At 36.8% G+C, this 22281-nt stretch overlaps 1 protein-coding gene across 1 annotated transcript; it reads left to right on the forward strand.

Moving 5' to 3' along the window:
- Positions 1-1854: 1854 nt before the first annotated feature.
- On the forward strand, positions 1855-21915 carry LOC131031395 (probable carbohydrate esterase At4g34215). Its single transcript, XM_057962512.2, has 3 exons — positions 1855-2233; positions 2486-2826; positions 21478-21915. The coding sequence occupies exons 1-3, from the start codon at positions 2017-2019 to the stop codon at positions 21742-21744; spliced, it is 825 nt and encodes a 274-aa protein (XP_057818495.2). The 5' UTR covers positions 1855-2016; the 3' UTR covers positions 21745-21915.
- Positions 21916-22281: the final 366 nt, after the last annotated feature.

Below are 22281 nucleotides of genomic sequence, written 5' to 3' on the forward strand. Positions count from 1 at the left end.
TGCAAGCTATTATCCTTTCCTAATCTGCAAGTGATCTCATTAAAGATTAATCTGCTTCAGATCTTCTCCGAACCCTCGACCACCACCAAGTTGTCAAAGAATTCGGTAGCCATGTTTGGTGAGGAGCCGTATGGGTTTATTATGAGCATTTATCCAAGGCCACCTCATGCTTTGGTGCAAACACTCCCATTTCCCTTTCGGCTTCCACTCGACAAGTCTCATTCAAGAAAATAATAGACTTAAGATTGAAGCGGCTACTACTTCATCGAGAACCAAAAAGCATCTTGGCGGTAAAGTTGATTCTGGGAAATGGGCATTTAAGCATGGAGGAATACCCCCATGACAATACAAGCATTTCATCCAGATTTGTTGCCTCTCTTTTGGATTTGAAGTTAGCAAAGCAAGTTGTTTGGATCTTCACAAAGAAGCCATTTCCAGATGAAATCCTGCTAGAATTGCAAGAGATCCTCAACAAGGTGCACCATGATTCAGGAGCTCCTAGACCGAGTGATAGAATACTTTTCAATGTTCCCGGGGAACTCATCAAATATTATCCCTTTCTGCTTGACCTGAAAGGCAAGGACCTAGACAATCACAAAGCTCTAGCAGGTATGGGGCTCAGAGTCCTCAAATGGCGTTTCCTTGGTGAGAATCTAGAAGATTTGGGTAGGGAGGAAGAACTCCTTGAATTTGCAAGGATGAATGGAATTTTGCCACCAAAAGCAGAAGAAGAGGAACCTCATGCTGAACGGGGCAGGAGAGATGGTGGCAACAGTTCTAGTTGCGATCAAGGACGACCTCCGTGCAGAGGCCATGGAAGAGGCAGAGCTCCAATTCCCCCCGCTGGGCCACATGAAGATCATTAAACATATAGGTTTTATGCTGATGGTTTATTTTGAAGACATTGCTAAGCCTTTAGTTGGCTGCTGGTTTATAAGTTTTTTCTCAAAATATTTTAGATAATCCCTGTTAAACCTAAACTCATATTTAGAATGTTAAATTTTGATCTTAGTTGCTACAAACTATGAAGGTTTTTTGGAATGGATGAAGAAAGTGCTTTGAAATGTTTATCTTAGGTTTATGATCTTTTTAATTCTGTATCTAAATATTTTCAAATGAATATAGTCACGACTTTGCCTTTACTGATAAAAAAAAAAGTATATTTATTTTATTACATAATTATTAAAATCAATTAATAAACTCTTACTTTTTATTTTTATTTACAATACTCTATTAACCTTTCAAATTAAAGAAAAGAGTCAAAATTGACAAACTTAAACAAACAAGAAAAAAAACATTTTTATTAATCTTTATAATTAAAACTAATATACCTAAAACAACTTTTTGTAGGGTTGGACTTACATCCTAATATTTACTCTAATTTGATATTATTTTTCTATTTATAAATTATATATTTATTTTAATTTTTTGTTATTTGATCTAAAAAAGAGGGAATAATGTATTCGAACAATAAACTTTTAAAAGAATATCCTTATAGAGAGATTTCTAAGATTTATTTTTATACAAATAAAAATTTAAGTATACATTTCAAATTTAATTTTGAATAATATAAGTCTTCAATTTTAATTCTTACTTTCCTTAAAAAGATGAAAATTTTCCCACCAATCTACAAGATTTATTTATTATGTCCACATGACTTACATTTAACACTTTTTAACCATGATTAGTATTAAAAATTAATTCAATTTTTTATTAATTATTAAAAATAAATTTTAACAAAAATTAATTAATTTAATTAAAAATTAAATTAAATATTATAAGACAAATCTTAAAATCATCACAGAAAAAAATGTAACTTTATAAAAGTGAACAATCCACCAAATAAAAACACAGTACCATAAATTCATGAGACCACTTGCTTCTGAACGACAGACATAATAATAATAGCAGGGCCACTAAACGCCCGTATCGAAACAAATTGGACAAATCTTAACCGGTTGAGAGGGGGTGCCAGGCTGAGCAATTACTTGAATTTTATTTATACTGCACGCATAAATGGACGAAGTGCAGATAGATGGTGTTTCATCAGGAGATATGGATGTATTTATCCTTTCAGGGCAAAGCAACATGGCAGGCAGAGGAGGAGTATCTGCCCATAAATGGGACTCTTTCATTCCTCCTCAGTGTCAATCACATTCTTCCATTCTCAGGCTCAATCCTCATCTTCAATGGGAGAAAGCTCATGTCCCTCTGCATGCAGATATAGACAAACGTAAGCAAACACACCCATGTTCAATTGTTGTGTTTTTAATGAAAATGTGCATACTCATAAATTTCTAGAACCGATTTGAATCTGTGAATACCCTCGTGTTCCTTGCCATTGAAAGGCAAACAGTCATTCATTATTTTTAATATTGGCAATGCATCTCTTTATAATCATTTCAATCTGTACATACCCGATTGCTCTTTGACGTTGAAAAGCAGAACATAATAATTCTAGCTGCTTTTTGCCATTGAAATGCAGATAAAACGTGTGGAGTAGGACCAGGAATGACATTTGCAAACACTGTGCTGAAACATTACAGGGATAATGAAAAAGGTTCATATCGTATTGGCCTGGTGCCCTGTGCAATTGGTGGCACTGCCATTAAAGAGTGGGAGAAAGGAAGTTTTCTGTATAATAGTATGATTCACAGGACAAAAGCAGCTCTTGCTAGAGGAGGTGTTCTGAGAGCTATTTTGTGGTACCAGGGTGAAAGCGACGCAACTCACGAGAAATCTGCTGAGTGTTACAAGGAAAATTTAGAGAAGTTTATACATGACGTTCGTTCTGATCTGCAACAGCCCAATCTCCTTTTCCTTCAGGTATTGTTCTGATTGTAAATTTTCAATTTAAGTTCTTCTATTTAATTGGTAAATTTGTTCTTGCTGGGCGAATATTGGCGTGGATGGCGTGGAGTTGAATGTGAGTTTTTCCAACACATAACACATAAAAATGTCTCTATCCAGTGTTTGATGTTGTATTATAATTATACCCAATCTCAACTTTTACCATAGTCTCCATCCAGTGTTAGGTTGTGGTATTTTACCTAATTATGAAACTAAACATGTCTCGCTGGGATGCCTCTTTAATTTTCCACTCTAGCTAATCCCATTGAATTGGGATCCAAGTTTGCAGTGGGATCCAAGATTCTTAGTTTGCCTTGCAATTAAGGATTTTCTACACTTCTTTTAAAGGGTAAATGTTTTTGAGGCCACAAACAAAGCAAGTAGGTTACAGAAGGTTGCAGGACAAAGCAACTAGATAGGGGAAAAAAGAATCAAATATGAGTAGTTCAACCACAGTTTAACTTGTCATACTGTTTTGACCAAAGCTGAACTTGTCATTTAGATTCCAACAAGGTCAAACTCATATGAATGGGATAATATTTGCAGTGGCAATTTGTCAGCGTAAAAGCATAATTCAAAATATTGCCAAATACCTGCAAAAACTGTGAGTATGCACAAGTTTATCTCCTGAAGGAGAAAAGTAAACTCGCAGCTGAATCAATGCAAGTCTGAGTCATGGATTCATTATGAGTACTTGCTGGTGCATCTACAACACTGCAGAAATGTTTCCCAGCAGCTGGGTAAACCTGCAAAATGTGTAGTATGGTCCACAGCAAAAGATGCTGTTATTTGCAGTGTGGTTAGTTGTTTTTGGGTCTGTGTGTAAAGGGTCAATTGTAAAGGTAATAGCAGTAATGTCAAGATGCTGTTCAACTGTAAAACCAGTAAAATATACTAATAAAAATGCATTATAAGTTCAATCTACAATTTTAAACATTTACAGGAAGTTGTTTTAAAATGGAATAGCACAACTGTACAATTCATCACATTACAGTCTGTAATATTAAAGAAAAACTCTCAGCTAAGATGTGCCTATGAAAGAGCTGGAAGAAAATTCATGGTCAAAAACAAAATAATTCTCCAATCGCACAAGGTTTTGGAATCTATCATAAGAAATACTTTGCCAATGGCCCATATATACAAGATGTGAGTTTAAGTAAATATGAAATATCATATGCCATAAAGGTCAGAGGTCATAGTTTTCTAAATGTAAAGGGTACGAGGTTTTTAGCTATGCTTAGAGGTGTGAAAAAGTGATATAAAGTTGGTAATTATCTGTTTCTCATTTTTGCATGCATATTTTGGTTGTTGTGGACTAACAACTAGAGTAGATGCATTTTGGACACTACCATATGGCATGGTTATTCAGATTTTCAGCTTTTTAGAATAATGATAGTCTTGAAGAGTTCAGTAAGTTCAGGTTAATGATACTTCTTGGTGGTATTCTTAATGACCCTTGTGGGAGCAAACTCGTATGTTGTTTGAGGTGGATTCTAGAGTGGGATGTGTTGAATTGATGCATGCTTTAAGCCATGATTGTGGTTGATAAAATTTGAATACTCCAAAGGAGTAGAAAAATTGGCAACTCATTTTAGGAAGACTAAGTTTTGGTTTGGTAAGCATTCGTGGGACCAAAAGCCATGTAATTGGCAAGGTGTGATTTAAAAATTTCAGGGTGATTACTCATTATCAGATGGTTGAGAGATCAAGAATGCTGTGAGACAGAGCAAGATGAAAAAAGTAAATAGTGAAGGAACATTTGTAGCTTACGATCTCAACTCGATCTCAACTGTAGTCAAACTAATGCACTGTGTTTGGCCACAAACAAGCTTGGCTTATTTATTGCAAGACAATATATCTGAAAGATCATCTGGAGACGTGAAATCATTTTCCTTCTTTTGACTCAGATGCTACTTTTTTCATAGTTGATTATTATACCCACAGGGGTATGTACTATGGAAATTTTTCCTTAATGAATGGAGGGAGTTATCGCTTGGAAAGACAAGGAAAAATGTTTAGAGTTAGAATTCTCTTGAGAGAACTGCATTTCAGTCAAGCTAGTCTTAAGGTTATTGGCAATTAAAGGTAGAAGTCAATATCCACGTTTCTTGAGGATTGTGGCCACAATGGAATCCACTAAATTAGTTGCAAGTGAAGAATATTAGAAGAGAGGAGGCCCTTGAAGTGAGCCAGCTTGTACAAGCAAATTTTAATATTGGATTCTAAGCTTTTTCCACATTGGGTTTGTTTGAGGTAAATCTCTTAAATTATCTTGTGCTTGCATTTGTTGTTTTTCAATTTTCAGTCACTTGTTTATGACATGTTGCTACAACTTTCTAACAACTAAGACAAAACTTTTAGATTGTAGTCTTAAAATTCATGACTTGGCAGACTATCTGCAAAAAGATAGCAAAACTCAGCAACAAAAAAAATGTATTTACATTTATTAACTTGATAAAAACTCAGTGTTAGGCAAGAGCACAGACATCCCAAACACTCACAGTGAGTTCTGGCCTTCAACTCACTGAAACTTACCCACAAGTAAATGGGTGAGAAGCTCAGCTGCAGTTGAAGGCTGCAAGGTTTGAATCCATGGTTTGGATTATGGGAATGTTCCTATTTATATCAATTTTAGCCTTCCATGTTGTCCAATTTTATCACTGAACTAGTGAGTGACAAAATAATGAATGCAAGATTCATATTGGTGATTCCTCGAATGGATTATCCATGGGGTTTATGGATCAGATATATAGGCTATCAAATGCGCTCAACTCAGCCTTTTAGCAAGGGATGATTTTGGTGGCTGCTGAATCCATTGCATATCCTTGTTTTTCCTGTTAGAGTAATGTATTGTTTCTTTAATGGTCATCTAGTTGTCTAGTTTGCTTAGGTAGTTTCTATTTCTAGTTTTAGTTCACGATTGTTTCTTTTAGAAACATCGTCTTTGTAAATCTATATAAGGAGACTTCGTCTCCATTGTTTAATACAACAATATTGAATATTTTAATAATATGGTATCAGAGCGAGTCTGGGTTTGACACCCTCACGGGAGGGCCCAGGGTTTTGGGAGGGTTTCTCTAATTCGCAAATTTGAGGGTGTTTTGTGAAATCAAAGGGTTTTGCAAATTTCGTGGATTTTCTTCTTAGAAATTTGCGAGCTAGGGTTTTGGTTAGAATTTTCTAATACCCTTTTTTTATCCTGACAAGGGTTTTTGCTCGCATTTAGTGTTCGTCCTCCCCACGTTTTTCTTCTGCAACTTCTTCCGTGAATCATGTGGGTTTTGTTTCTCCATTGCATGGGTTTTGGGCGAGCATATTTCGGGCTAAGCGCGATTTTCACGACCTACGCGATGATTGGTAGTTTTCATGTGAGAATTCTTCATCGGCGTTTTCTGGGTTTGCTACTGTTTTCTGCATGGATGCAGATTCACGATTTTTCACGACCTGCTTGCGACGGGTTTTCAGTTTGTGTTGTTTCGCATTTTTTCCGCCACAGACTTCTATTTTATGTGCAACAACTTACGTGTTGTTTCCATGTGCACATGATTTCATTCCGCATTTTTAGTGCACAATTTTGAGTCTGGAGAAGATTTTATACATGTTCGTAGGGTTTTTTTAAAAGAAAAATTCTAATAAAAAATTAGTCGTGGGTTTTCATGATTTTTGTCCCTTAAAAAAATTACTAATAGTTTTTATAATTTTGTCTTCAAAAAAAATTATTCTAGGTTTATGTTTTTGTCCTTAAAAAATATCTATGGGTTTTAATAATTTTTTCCACAAAAATTATTCATGGGTTTTAATAATTTTTTCCACAAAAATTATTCATGGGTGGGTTTTACCGTTTTTCCTCAAAAATGATGTTTTGTATTTTGATTTGTGTCTCGGATTTTGTATCTTGGGTTTTGATTAATTTTTCACTTCAATAATCGTGTTTGGTCATCTATAATTCGCGATAATCGTGTGGGATTTTGGGTTCATTGGTGTTCCTATTTTAGGGTTTTTACAATTTTTATCCGAAAAACGATGCTTTGTAATCTTCATTTTTTGGGTTTGGCAATTTTTTCCTCAAAAGTCGTGGCTTCTTGCAGTCTGTTTTGGGATGTCGTACGTCGTGCTCATCTGCAAAAGTTTGAGGGTTTGCCGATTTTCCCTCAAAATTGCGGTTTCAGTTTCATCTTCATCTCGGTGTCTCTGGCTACAAGGAGTGATACCTTTGTTACCCAACATCAGGTTGCACGATGTTTTTTGATATTTAGAAGTTCTGCAGATTCTGGGAGGGTCAGTGGCAGGCTCTTGTCGTAGAGCGTTCGAAGAAGAAGGGGGCAGACTTCTTTGTTTTTCTTTCGGTTAGTATAACGATGACCATTAAGGGAGGTGTTAGAGTAATGTATTGTTTCTTTAAGGGTCATCTAGTTGTCTGGTTTGCTTGGGTAGTTTCTATTTCTGGTTTTAGTTCACGATTGTTTCTTTTAGAAACATCGTCTTTGTAAATCTATATAAGGAGACTTTATCTCCATTGTTTAATACAACAACATTGAATATTTTAATAATATTTCCAAAATGGAAAAGTGAGAGGTGATCCCTGAGGGTCTTAGCCATCCTATGAGCCTCCTTCATTGTTCTCCATCTCTTTTCATTTTCTACAGAAGTCTTTTCCATGAATGTAAATGATCCATTTGGATCAAGAGCATTTTCTAGATCTGGTCTCTTGAGCTCAGAACTCTTTCCGTACTGTTATTGGTAAAATCAAGAACTTACTATTCTGGGGTGCTTGCCATATATTGTAAGTGTGATCTTTATGAGTTACTAACCCTTTTTCCTGTAGAATCTTTAGTGTGAAGATTTTTACTTTATTCTTTCACCTCGCAAATCCCATGGCTATACCCAAGCCTATTTAATAAAAGTGGGAAATTATAAATTTTAACATAGGTACCGGCCAGTTACGAGCTGAAAGGAAGACCATAGAACCTTTCAGATCCGATCGCATGAATCTTCAATTCATTGCTTATCATTGTTTATTAAATTGAGAAATTACTAGTTGATCTCTTTGACTCCCGGGGTCGAGCCTGCCCTATGTTCTTTTCCTTTTACATATGGACTGAATACTGGCATTGGCCAAAATGTCTTGTAAGCCATTAGCCTCTCTTTTTATATATGTGAAATCAATCTCTGCTCAACAAATATAAAGCATAATCTTATCTCTTCCATTAGTATTTTAATTCTCCAAATACAATTTTCTTTGCATCTATGAGGCCTGGAACGTGTAGATGTCCTTGGTACTATACCTTTATCCTACAATTTTTTGAGCAAATAAATAATATAATATTTTCCTTATATTGTGTACTGATTGATAGCTATGCCCCATCTTCTATTAGAATGCTACCAAACGAGCTTCCATTACTCATGCTGTGGTTGATGCCAAAGATTTGAATCTATGACCATTATCCATATCTTTCAATGGCTTAACTGACTTGTCTACGACCTCAGCACCAAAAGAGCAGAGATTTTATTTAGCATTGGTTCTGGCTAGTTATGAGCTCAAGAAAGGCTCCAGCAACTTCTAAATCCCATTAACTCTGTGGTTCTTTCTAATCCTAGTTAAAAAATTCAGAAAATTGCTAACTTTGTCTGCTTCTCAGAGGGGATTCACTGTTAACTTTCGTCTTCTCCTTTTTAAGTGTCACCTTAGTGGTGGCATTCGACAAAGATTCTGTTGCCTGGTTGGCTCTGCTTTTTTAATTAGTAAATAAAAATCATGGAACCATATGCAGGAAAATAGTTCCATGGACATGTATCTAGTGTTAAGTTCTTTCAAAATTTTGTGATCAAAATAGAAGAGATGGAGATATGATCTGAAAGTTGTATTTTATCTGCTATAGTGTGTTTTAAAGATGCACTTCACTTATCAATTTCGGTGTGTGCATCCTCCTCAATGTAAGCATACTATATAAGTGGATGAGGGGTTACGTAGTGAAGAGATATGTCTTCCCACGTGGGAAGACACATCTCTTCCCTACCTACCTCTCACCACAGTATATAAACTAGTCACTGTTTACTTACCCGATCAGAAGGAGTGCGACTTGTTTAAGAATCGCTATACCACCCGATACCATGAACGGTGTAACCGTTGGTCAAACGCGATAAGTTAACTTTGGTTTTAATTATCATTAGTTAACGTTAACATATTAGTATATGTAATCAAATATATATATATCGGAAGCATGAAATATGTAGCGTCCTAAAATTGCGACACTTGCAATTTCGACCGCATTTGGGTCTTCACGATGGCGACGCAACACTGAACCTGAATGGAGACCCCGAAACTTGCTCACGACACCAAAAACTGCATTTTTCAGCACCCTGGCTTGATCCTCCTTGCACCCCGTTGTCCCTGGAGGTGGGACCATGGCGCCCAGCACCCTGGTCCCTGGCCCTATTTTGGGCCCGGTCTCCTATGGGGCTTTGGGTCTTTATGTTTGCAATTTGGAAAATAGTACTTCCTGGTCGGCCCAAGGTCGGAAAAATCAGTCTTTTAACCCTAATTGACAAGTATATAAACTACTTTTCCTCTCCCATTTTGGTAAGAGGAAAAAGGAGAGAAAGAAAAAGGCGTGGAAACGATATTCAAACATTCAAGCATTCAAGCATTCAAGCATTCAAACATTCCTTCAAGCAATTGATCATTCTAAGTCTCCATTCAAGGCTAGGTGTTGCATTCAAGACAAGGATTCAACCATTGAAGAGGAGATCACATACTACAACATACAACATACAACATACAACAACATCTATACCTTCGCATATAAGGATACAAACATCCTTACAACAAGGTATTAGTACTTGTTTTGTATTACATTTACAGCATTTCTCATTTCTTGGTTAATTCCAAAACCGGGGTTTGACCTAAAGGCAAACCCCTCATCCCTAACCCCCCAATCGTCCTCTCTTTTCTGTGTGTAGGTTGCAGGTACGCGGCTGTAATTGAAGATCTGGAATCCTTGTGCAGAGACGAACAGATCCACCTTCGTTTCGCGGATTTTCCGGAGGACCGTGTGCACGCCGGGCGCCATCGTCCCGTCAACTTTCGCTCAAATTTGCAGGACAGCGCCGTCTCGACATTTTACTGCTAATTCCAGGTCCGCAGCTTCATATCATATTCCTATCTCTGTTTATAAGTGAATCTTTCCTACTTTGCATGCATTCCTAGTTCAATCTTTCTATCTACATTTCTTTACAAAAGAGGGTATCCTTGATGTCTTAACCCTTGAAACTCATATAGAATCCAATCTTGCATTGCGTGGGATTGGATCTTGTGGGTTTCAACCCCTCTTTTGAATGTAAAGTCCTTCCTAAGTGAAAACCATCAACCCTAGTGACTCTCCCTTCTCTCTCCTCGGAGTTGGGGAGGGGAGAACGACTAGGGTTCGATTTTTCCGCTTTACAAAATAGTACAATCGACGTTACAAAATTAACACTCCCTCTTAACTAGGGAGGACACATTTCATGTTAGAGAAAACATCACAATTCATACATTGATTGTGAAGAGAGGAGATATCACACCATAGTGATATTCAGAGATATGGTTCAACAATGAATATCAAGTCTCATGATACTCACCATAACTCATAGTTATCAAGTAAGGTATGTGCACTAGCATCAAGTCACATGATGCCTACCATACTGATAATGATTTCATGGCATGTCCATGAATATTATGTTCATAATATTCAACATGAAGATCTATATCATAATTATGGTTTATTTAATGATATCAACCAACAGATATCTACCATAATGTCTCAAAGATATATATACTATCATGACATGTCCACAGATATCAAGTCACATGATATCCATCAAGATAGTTAAATTGATAATTGTAAAATCGCCACCTTACAATATCAATTTGAAACAAGTGTTCATTATTGAAAAGTCGTCACCCTTCAATAATGTTTACAGAAGGGCCATGCAGTCACACACATGACAAATAAAAGAGTTTACACACTAAACATCTTTAAATATATTAGTATATCAGAATAAATGATTCTATCTCAAAATTAAATAATATTTTCAACCATACCAAGTTTATCTCTAAAGTGTTCAATCTTGATCCTGGAGAGAGGCTTGGTAAGAATCTCTGCAATCTGATCACCTATACTAATATAATTCAGTCAGATCACATTCCTTTCCACCATATCTCGAACATAGTAATAAGGAATCTCAATGTGTTTAGACCTGTCATGAAATATTGGATTCATTGAAAGCTTGATGCAACTCTGATTGTCACAGCTGATGACAGTAGAATTTAAGGGCTGACCAAACAGTCCTACAAGCAATTTCCGGAGCCATACATCTTCTCTTGCTCCCATGGAGGCTGCAATGTATTCAGCTTCTGTAGAACTGTGAGCAACTGAAGACTGTTTTCTACATATCCATGAGATCATTCTTGATCCTAAACTGAAGCAGCATCCTAATGTGCTTTTCCTGTCAACTATGCTTCCAGCCCAATCAGAATCAGTGAATCCATGTAGGTCAAGTTCTACATGTTTATATTTCAAACCAAAACCAATAGTTCCTCGAAGATATCTCAGAATATGCTTTGCGGCAACAAGATTTATTTCCTTGGGTTCACACATGAATCGACTTAGTGCATTTACATCATAACATATATCAGGTCTTGTGTTTACCAAATACATTAGAGATCTAATAATTTGTCTGTAAAGTGTAGGATCTGCAAATTCAGATTCTGCAACTGTTTCCTTTAGCTTGTGCAGATTTGTCTCCATAGGTGTGGTCATGGATCTACAATCCAACATTCTAAATATGTTGAGTATATCAATGGTGTATTTTCCTTGATTAAGGATTATACCATCTTCCTGCTGCCAAACTTCCAATCCAAGGAAGTAGTGAAGAATTCCTAAATCTTTCATATCAAACTCAGAGGCTAATTCTTTCTTACATTGAGAAATACAATTATCCACTCCTGTGATTAGTAGATCATCAACATACAGAGTAAGAATTAATAATTTACCATTGATTACCTTGTGTAGAGATTTGGATCTACTTCATTCTTGAAAAACCCTAATTCCAAGAGATAGTGATCAATTTTTTCATACCATGCTCTGGGGGCCTGTTTCAGTCCATAAAGAGCTTTCTTTAATCTGCAGACATGTGATTCAGCCTTATGAATCACAAAACCTTCAGGTTGCTCCATATAAACTTCTTCAATCTTACCATTCAGAAAAACAGTCTTGACATCCATTTGATGGACTTTCCATCCTTTAGATGCTGCAATAGCCAAGACTACCTGGACAAAAGTGTATTTGGCAACAGGAGCAAATGTCTCTTCATAGTCAATACCTTCTTTCTGTGAGAAACCTCTGGCAACAAACCTTGCTATGCTACCATCTGCTGCATGTTTGATTTTGAAGAGCCATTTAGAAGATACCACAGATTTTCTTTTAGGCCTAGGCACAATATCCCAAACATCATTTTTTCAGAATTGACTGATACTCTTCTGACATAGCATCTTTCCAAACTTGATGCTTGAGCGCATCTCCAACACAGGAAGGTTCTGCATCAATGATCTCACTCATCAAGGCAGTATAACTAGAAAATAAGTTAGGTCTGTTACTTTCTCTGAAGGTCCCCTTTGGAGCAGCATAATTTTCAGCTTCTTGAAGCATCTTTTTAGCCCAAAGTGGTCTCTTCCTAGTTTTGGGATAATTTTCTTCTAAAGGCAAGCCTTGAACTTCATGCTCAACATCTTCAGGGGTCTCCCTCTAAATCTCAGGGGTGGAATCCTCATCCAAGCTTGTAGGAGGATCTTGGTGTTCTAATTCATTAGAGCTTTTGGACCTCCTGAATGCTATGTCTTCCTCAAAGATGACATCTCTACTTAGTTCGATTTGTCTTTGATCAAGTATGTATATTATGTAGGCTTTAGAGGTTTCAAATTTGACCTCTTTTCTTTGGGGACATGAATATAGACTGGACACCCAAAGATCCGGAAATGACTTATGTCAGGTTTGTTGCCAATAAAGGCTTCTTCAGGGGTTTTATTGTCAATAAGAGAATGACGACATCTATTTTGAATGTACACAACTGTCCTAGATGCTTCAACCCAAAATGAGGTTTCTATATTTTGGTCAAACAACATAGCCCTAGCAGCTTCTACTATAGTCCTATTCTTTCTTTCAGCTACCCCATTTTGTTGTGGGTTATAAGGTACAATTAACTCCCTCTTAATCCCAACATTTATACAATAATCTTTAAACATATCAGAAGTGTATTCCCCCCCATTGTCTGCTTTTAAGGTTATGATTTTCTTACCTGTCCTATTTTCTGCAAGAGCTTTGAATTCCTTAAATTTAGAAAGGATTTCTTTAGACTCTTTGTACCTCAGAAAATATATCCAGGTCTTCCTAGAATAATTATCTACAAATATTACATAATATAAAAATCCCTCTAATGAAGGTACAAACATGGGTCCACATAAATCAGAATGAACTAATTCTAATATAGAATTAAAAGACCCTTTAGTGTTCTTTCCCAAGGCACACCCTTTGCAGGCTCCTTCAGATTTTTGACTTAGCTTGGGTAAGCCGATCACCATCTTCTCTATCTTAGGTAGGGCATGGAAATGAAGGTGCCCTAATCTTATGTGCCAAAGTTCATTCGAATCTGGAGTCTCATGAATCAAGGCTAGAGGTGGAGTGGTGCAAAGTCTGTAGAGGCTGCCTTGTCTTACTCCAATGGTGTGGGCTTTCTTGATGGTGGAGTTCTTTGGCGAAGCAAGTACCTTTCCTTCCATAAAGGTTAATCTGTAACCCTTATCTTCGAGTGCAGAAACTGAGACAAGGTTTCTCTTTATACCAAGTACAAATAGAACTCCAGTCAGCTGTAGGGATATGCCTGACTTTAGGTTGATATTGCAGGTTCCTATTCCCATAATTGGATAATTTGAGTCATCACCAATTGTCACTTCTTCATTTGAACTTTCTACAAGTGTATCTAGGTGCTCATGAAATCCAGTGATGTGCTGAGATGCTTCGCTGTCAATCACCCATGTGTTGAAACTAGAGGTGACTTGACTAGAGAGGGCTGAGTAGAAGACTAGCTTCTCGGAATTACTCCCTTTCTTAATTTCTGCCATTGAAGCTTGTTGTTTGATCCTGTCTGGACACTTCATTGCATAGTGCCCGTATTGGTCACATCTGAAACATTGTACTTCAGAAATGTCTCTCTTCGTCTTTGAAGACCTCTTCCCATTTGAGTTGTTGTCCCTCTTTCTCTTAAAGTTCTTCTTCTTTCCTTTCTTGTGGGAATTAGAGTTTAGAACTTGAATGTCTTCATTACCATTGTTTTGTTTTATTCCTCTTGTGACAAGCCAAGATTCCTTTTGAATGCAATCGGTTTTCAATCTATCAAACTTAGGAAATTTAGAACGAGCACTGATTCCTTGAATGAACGATTCCCATGAGGTAGGAAGTCCATTTAGGACCATCATAGCAAGTTCTTTGTTGTCTACTAGATGTCCAATAGTGGATAGTTGATCCCTAAGCTCAGTGATCCTCAAGAAATAGGATGTAACTGTTTCTCCTTTATTCATCTTCATATGGTGTAGTTGATTCTTTAGGGTGAGAACCCTGCTAGTGTTGTTGATTTCATAAATGTCAGCTAGTGCTTTGAACATCTGAAAGGCCGTCTCATATTTAGAAATGACTGGTACAATGTAGTCTCTTACTGAATCCACAATTATCTTAAGGGCCTTCTCACTGTCCTTGCTCCATTGAATTTTCTCTGTATCATCAGAGGGTTCAGGAATTTCACTTTTGACATGGGAGTCAATTTTATATTCTTTCAAAACAAGCATGTTCCTGAATTTCCAAGATACAAAATCTGATGCTCTATCTAATCTATCTTCAAACCTAACTCTCGTTGCCATTAGGATTATGGGAATGTGATCTTAGCAAGAGCTTGGTGAAAGTTTATGAGATCGTTACAGAATTTTAATATGATCTTCCTTAACTTTGCTCTGATACCATGTTAAGTTCTTTCAAAATTTTGTGATCAAAATAGAAGAGGTGGAGATATGATCTGAAAGTTGTATTTTATCTGCTATAGCGTGTTTTAAAGATGCACTTCACTTATCAATTTCGGTGTGTGCATCCTCCTTAATGTAAGCATGCTATATAAGTGGATGAGGGGTTACGTAGTGAAGAGATATGTCTTCCCACGTGGGAAGACACATCTCTTCTCTACGTACCTCTCACCACAGTATATAAACTAGTCACCATTTACTTACCCGATCGGAAGGAGTGCGACTTGTTTAAGAATCGCTTTACCACCCGATACCATGAACGGTGTAACCGTTGGTCAAACGCGATAAGTTAACGTTGGTTTTAATTATCATTAGTTAACGTTAACATATTAGTATATGTAATCAAATATATATATGTCAAACGCGATAAGTTAACGTTGGTTTTAATTATCATTAGTTAATGTTAACATATTAGTATATGTAATCAAATATATATATATATATATATCGGAAGCATGAAATAGTACGATCGACGTTACAAAATTAACATCAAGAACAGGTTTTTTGTGTCATTTTTTAGGAGATGGCTATTAAAAGAAGGAAAATTTAAAAATATAAGGAAATTTTAAATATTGAAATGATAACATTGGTAAAGCATTCATAGATATTATATAACTTTAATGCATAACATTAAACTTGAATTGAGATTTCACATGAGAATTGACCCAAAAAAACATAATTTAAATGCTTTTACCATCAATGTGCATATATATTATATAAGAGTTACAAGAAAATACCCAAAAGCTGCAAAAGTTTCAACTACAAAAAGACAAACGGAATTATAGCTGTCCCTAATCAACAATAGCTTGGTAGATCTGCATCAAAATTGGAGTCCAAGTTCAAGTCATTGCCACTATGAGAGGCTGCTTATTGCAATGGAACCCCAACCAACCTCTCCTATTCCTCGTAAGCTTGTATAGCGTCTTCGAGATCAACATCTCAATGTGAGGTTGGAGTTTGATGGTACTCAAAGGTTTGTTGACCCTATAGTCACAAGGTACTATGTAAGACCCTATTCTCATCTTAGCGATGATACAAAATTAGGGATTGTAACAATAGAGAATGATAGCAATTCAAGTTGAATCCACAAGGATCAATTCACATCAAAGACATTATTTTTTACTAAATCAATTACCAATAATCTGCACCTAATAAAGGTTAGCACTATCATTACTTAGTCATTTTGAATTTATTGAATCATTGCATATGTACTACAAACAAACTAACAAATCAATCAAACCTGAAAGTATGATAGAACATTCATAAGCCTTATATCAATGATCAAAACATTACTAACCTAATCCTCTAAAAGTTACCTTGAAAATCAATGTAAGTTACAAACGTAATCATTTATAAAATTCACACTCAAAGAATGTAATTACATTGGCATGATCCACAAATCAATTTGAAGAACAATATGAATGTGTAAATTAACACCTACTTATAGTAAATTAAATATCTTTATCTATATTTAATTCAATCATTAGTTAACATCTAATTAAATGCTACAAGTTAAATTAAGTAATTGCCTACTTAAACCTATAGTTATAACTTCTTGATTCATGTGTTGAATTACATAAAGCTCTAATTATGATCATACCTTCATGAATATAACCAAGAGTTAGATCATCATCAACAAAATCGCATATCGGGGTTAAGCACAATTTACTACTGATTAATGACCACCTATGAATCCACCCTTCCTATAAGTTACCAGTCAAAAGGGTTTCCAAGCATAATATCATTGACTAATAAAAGTGTAACACATTAAGCTTTGGAAGATTTACTTACCAAGATCAGAACTAATTAACAACATGAGAATCATAATGCTGGAACAGTGGGGCAAAGGCTGCAACATGGTTGGGTCTTACAAAGGATAAGGGCAAGAAGAAACAAAGCAATAAATGGTGCGATCATCATCGCATTAGCTCCTATAGTGATGTTGAATGTCAAATGCAACGATCTTTGCTTGTTTAGACTACATCAAATTCCATGCAAACCAAAGAGACTAATTAAGCGGCATGGTGTCTTAGCACAAGCACCATGACAATTGACATTTTGGAGGAGCACAAGCATCTCTTCCATACAAAGTGCTGGGCTAATGAACAACCAGTGCATGGCATCATCAATGTTCGTAGTGAAAAACATCATTGTGTAAGATTTATTCAAGTGCCCAGATCTTTTCACTAAAGTACATGCAAGACCATGCTTTTTGGGATGGTTGTAACAAGGGGAGGATATTCAGGTAAAACACCATTGTACTTTCATGTTGTCAAAACCATGCAGGACACAGCTAACTATGACATTGCATTGCTAGAAGTTTGTGACATCCTACTTGTAAGGCCATATGTGCATGATAGAGATGGTGTTTATCAGGTGAACCCATAGGGATGTATTGTGCATGTGAGTGGTTGCTACTTCAATCTTCACAAGTAGTCTTGTTATTTGCCAAACAGTGCTTCAAATATCATTTCATAAATGCAAACGTTCACACTTCTTATTGCTAGTCTAGAGGCATCTATGCAAGAAATCAAACTTGCATTGGTGCAATGAAAGGTCGACATCATTGCAGCAGCAATGACTCAACAAGATACTCCAACAGTACAAGGGTGTCTTTGAAGGCTCCAAAGGTATTCGTACATGCTATGCGGTACAACATCAGATTGATTTGGTTCTTGGATGCCCTCTTCCAAACATCCCTTTGCACTACAAACCTATTTGGGAGAATGAAGAAGTGTGGTGCCAAATTTAGGAGCTAATTGATCAAGGCAAGGTTAGGCCTAGCTTTTATCCATGTGACAACTTGATAGTTCTTGTGCTAAAGAAGGATGGAACATGGCACTTTTGTATTGACTATCGTGTGCTCAATAAGATCACGATGAAGAAACAATATCCTTTGTTGCATGTTGATGACCTTTTGTACTGGCTTGGTGGTGCACAATACTTAATGAAGATTGATCTCTAGTCAAGATATTACTAGATACTAGTTTATTTTGAAGACATCTGGAAAACAACATTCAAAACCAAGGAGGGATTGTATGGATGGATAATTATGCCTATCAACCTAACCAATGTGCCAGTGACGTTCTTGTGCTTGATGAATGACATCTTGTGATTTTTTCACAAGTTCTTGTCATTGTCTACTTATGGCATTCTCATCTTCAACATGAATTGGGAGAAACATGCAGAGCTTGTCTTTCATGCCCTAGACACTATATGCTAATACAAGCTGCAAACCAACTTTAGCAAGTATACCTTTGACAATGTGCAAATTTATTAGCTAGGCTACATCATTGATCAACAAGCATTTGTGTAGATTTAGGGAAAATCTAGGTGATTTGAGATTGGCCAACTCCTACCATAGTTGTGTCCTTCGATTCTCACACATTGCTTGGTCACTTAGCCAAATTAGGCATGCCAAGGCAACATTTGTTTGGATGCCTACACAACAATGCACTTTTGAGGAGCTCAAGCAACATCTCCCCAAAACACCTGTTTTGACAATATTTGACATTACACACCCCTTTGAAGTCCAAACCAATACATTTGACTATGGATTCAATGCTATACTCACACAGCATAGACATCTGGTTCAATATCATTCAAAGACATTTAGTGACATGGTTATGCATTATACTACCTGTGAAAAGGAATTGTATGCCATCATACAAACTATTAAGCAGCAGCCTCACTACTTTCTTGGTAAGGAGATAGTCATTTAGTTGATCATAAGCCATTTTAGTTTCGGTACAGAGTATGTTGGAGAATGCATGTCACATGAAGTGGATAACTTACTTGTAGTTCCATTTGGTGATCAAGGGGAAAGACAATGGGGCAACATATTGCCTCGAGTGATTTTCAGTTCACTCTATCATCACATTGTTGGACTTGCATAGCCACAATTTTGCCAACTGGTAGGACCTCTACTTAGCAAATTTAGACTTTGCATAGACCTATGTTGTGCATGTGTGAGGTAAGAGGTTGGTGGCTTTCATTTGAGTAATAGGCTTCTTTTCAAGCTCAAACATCTCTATGTTCTAGAAAGCGCTCCTTGTCAATGAATCCTATGGAGGCACACTATGCCAAGACAGCTAGACACTTTGGCATCACCAAGACTATTTCAACATTACAAAACTTTTATTGGCCTCACATGCATGTAGACATTGAGTGCCATATCAAGTCTTGTACTCGTTGCATTGCCAAGCCCACAAATAAGAAACTTAGGCTTTACAACACCTCTATGGATTCCACAAAGGCCTTGGGAATCCATTAGCATAGATTTCATGAGTGGACTCCCTATAACAAAGCACTAGAATGACTATTTGTTGTGGTGGATAGATTTTTTAAAATGGCGATCATGGTTGCTTGCAAGAAGAGCACCACTGCACAAGAGACTCGGCACCTCTTATTTAATCATGTTTGGGTGTATTTAGGGTTATCTATATCTATTGTGCCTGATTGTGAGCCAAGATCTGTCAACACTTTTTGGCAATCCTTGTGGCAGAGATTGATACACAACTAGATCGGTCCACAAACTTTCATACGTAGACAAACGACTAGACGAAGGTGGTCGGTTGCACACTTTTGTATTTATGCATTGGGATGATAGTCTACCATACATTCAACATGCCTCCAATAGAGCTTTGCACAATTCTATGGGGCATGGCCCTTTCCCAACATGTCTTACATTCCCCCCCTGTAGAACCCTTAGACATATGGTGTTGCACACCACCTCATGCAGAGCCATGCACACAAGAAAAAATAGATAAAGTTTAGAAATTTTTGCAACACATACAAAGTGTTCATCAACACATTCAATTAATTCTCTTGCACCAACAATAGAAGTACCAAGAGCACCATGACATGCATGGCACATCTTACTCTTGTAAGGTTGATGACAAAGTTTGGTTTCATCTTTAGAATGAATGCTTCAAGGGGCCACACCAGAAGATGAAGCCTTCACTATTTTTTGCGCAGTTGATGAGAACCTTATGTTTTCAATCTCTTACAATACTTGGGATTGCATCCGATATTGAACGTGGAACTCCTCAAGCCATATTTTCCTTATATTCTTGAGCCAACATAAACTCAAAACTCTTTGGAGTTGGATACTAAGCACTAGCAAATAGTCATGCAAGATGAAATCATTCAAATTTCCATAACGTGCATCCACCAAGGTTCACATCATTGTTCAAAGTAGCTAAGAAAGGACAATCTGTAGATCAGGTAAAGTAGTACAATATATAGTAGCTCCATGTTTAGCCTCCCCAACTCATTGAAGATGCATTGGGGACCATTCTTCTCAAGAAAGGTTAAATGGGCAGAGCATAGTCACACAAGCCTTATGGAACCTTGTGCACACCCTGCCCTTCTATAGCACTACCGTGCATTCCTTTGCAACATACATGACCTGGGGACAGGCCATTGTGTCATCAATTGCCCTTGTATGAGTCACTGATCCATTGCATGCCACTGTGTATGGCTCAACAAAGCTTCACGCATCACCTGGCATCACCTGGCATCACCAACAATCCATTGTACATGGCATCTACAGCAAAGTTCCTTAGCCACAGGAATGGAATGCCAACCATCAACAACTGCCAAATAGTTGGAAGGTCTTAACAGTTTAGGAACCGAACTGTTTTACCATCTCATCTTGTAGCCACATAATAATATATACATTTCCTCACCTTGTCACATTGAAAGATGTTGATGGATAACTGAATAGTGTAGGCAAATTAATTTGATGTGTTTACTCCTCAATTCTAAGAGATTTCCACAATCCATCATATACAAGAGTGCAGTTTCTGGATTTGATCGTATTTACTCCTTTCTAGTCTCCAGAATCTTCATTCCTCGACTTGCTATTTGTAACATCTATTGTACCCTATTCCTTTATGTTGTGATTAGAAGTAGCATATATATATTTGCTAAAACTTTAATCTTTCTACTTGCATAATCTGATTGTGTGTTATTTTCCTAATCTCTTGCTTTTCCATGCATAATTTATAAACCCATCTTGTCAAGATTGGTTTTTTACGCAGACCACCTGGGATCTAGATCATAGGGGATACCACAGGCCAGATTATCCTGGTTACTTTGGAACTAGACCTTATCTCAGAGGAATCATCCCAGCCCTGCTAAAATAATGTCTTGGTAGTCTCACTGTACTGTGCCGAGCGAGAAGGTTTGCTCTGCCCAATTGGGTAGTTGGTTCTAAAGTATGCCTAGAGCACTTCTAGTTTTGTAGTAATTCATATCAATATGTGAGGTGATACAAGGTTCACATACTCAGGATTTAGTGCATTCGTGTTTATATAGAGCAGAGAAGCAATAATATAAGGCAGCGATCCTTGATTTGCCATCATAGAGTTAACTTTTCGATTCTTCTTTACTAATGTAGTTGCTGGTCCAATTTGAAAATATTATTTGTTGTTGTTGACAGTTTGCGACTTCAATTCATGAGACTACAGGTGACTCCATGTACTCATTTCATGGGTGATCCTCTTTGTGGTGTGTTACAGGTTGCTATATCCATGGGTGATCTTCCATACAGTGAAAATGTGCAGAAAATCAGGGAAGCACAATTGGGAATTAACATTCCAAATGTGTACTGTATTGATGCCAAAGGTCTACCTCAACATGAGGACAAACTTCACTTGACAACAGAGGCACAGGTGCAACTTGGAAAAATGTTAGCAGATGCCTATTTAAAATATGGCCTTTCTCAGGATTCACCTATGAATTGTAGTGAATGTTGCCAGGCACTGAGAGACTGCTCTGTAATATAAATTCAGTCTATTTGAGGTTCTAGCACCAAGGTGATTCAAATAGATGATACTCTGTAAATGATTTTCTTATGTTAGGGTCACTAGAAGAGAAATCAAGGCAAATTCATAAACATATCAAATTCCAATTTGTTAAGGCTTTGGAGTAAATCTATTTTGTTGTCAATTCTTAAAGATGTGTTGAAGGCCGTTGCTCAAAGCACTAATGTTAATAAAAAACAGAACAAACCTGGCCAATTGTTTTCTTCAGCAAAACCTACCTTTGTAACCAAGTTTACTTTTAATGTTTCGAAAAAGAAATTTGGATGGTGATAGAAAACATAAGATCACAAAAGTAACTGAATGTACAAGAAGTCACTGGATGGGGCTCTTACAAAATGTTTTATTGGAATAATTTTTTGAAAAATAGATTTAATGGAGGTACACCTTGTCCTATTCTAGTAAACACCCGATACATAGAATTCGTGTTGCTATTAATTTAATTATGTCCTAGATTTTGTGAGGCGTATCAGGCAGTACTTAATGGAATGGTAAAATTTA

Source organism: Cryptomeria japonica, chromosome 9 (assembly GCF_030272615.1).
Source record: "Cryptomeria japonica chromosome 9, Sugi_1.0, whole genome shotgun sequence".
Lineage (NCBI taxonomy): Eukaryota > Viridiplantae > Streptophyta > Pinopsida > Cupressales > Cupressaceae > Cryptomeria > Cryptomeria japonica.

Excerpts from the sequence above, each read along its gene's own strand:
- LOC131031395 (XM_057962512.2), top strand. The coding sequence starts at position 2,017 with ATGGACGAAGTGCAGATAGATGGTGTTTCATCAGGAGATATGGATGTA. Across the intron at positions 2,234-2,485 it reads GCATGCAGATATAGACAAAC|ATAAAACGTGTGGAGTAGGA; the intron begins GTAAGCAAACAC and ends ATTGAAATGCAG. Across the intron at positions 2,827-21,477 it reads CCAATCTCCTTTTCCTTCAG|GTTGCTATATCCATGGGTGA; the intron begins GTATTGTTCTGA and ends GGTGTGTTACAG.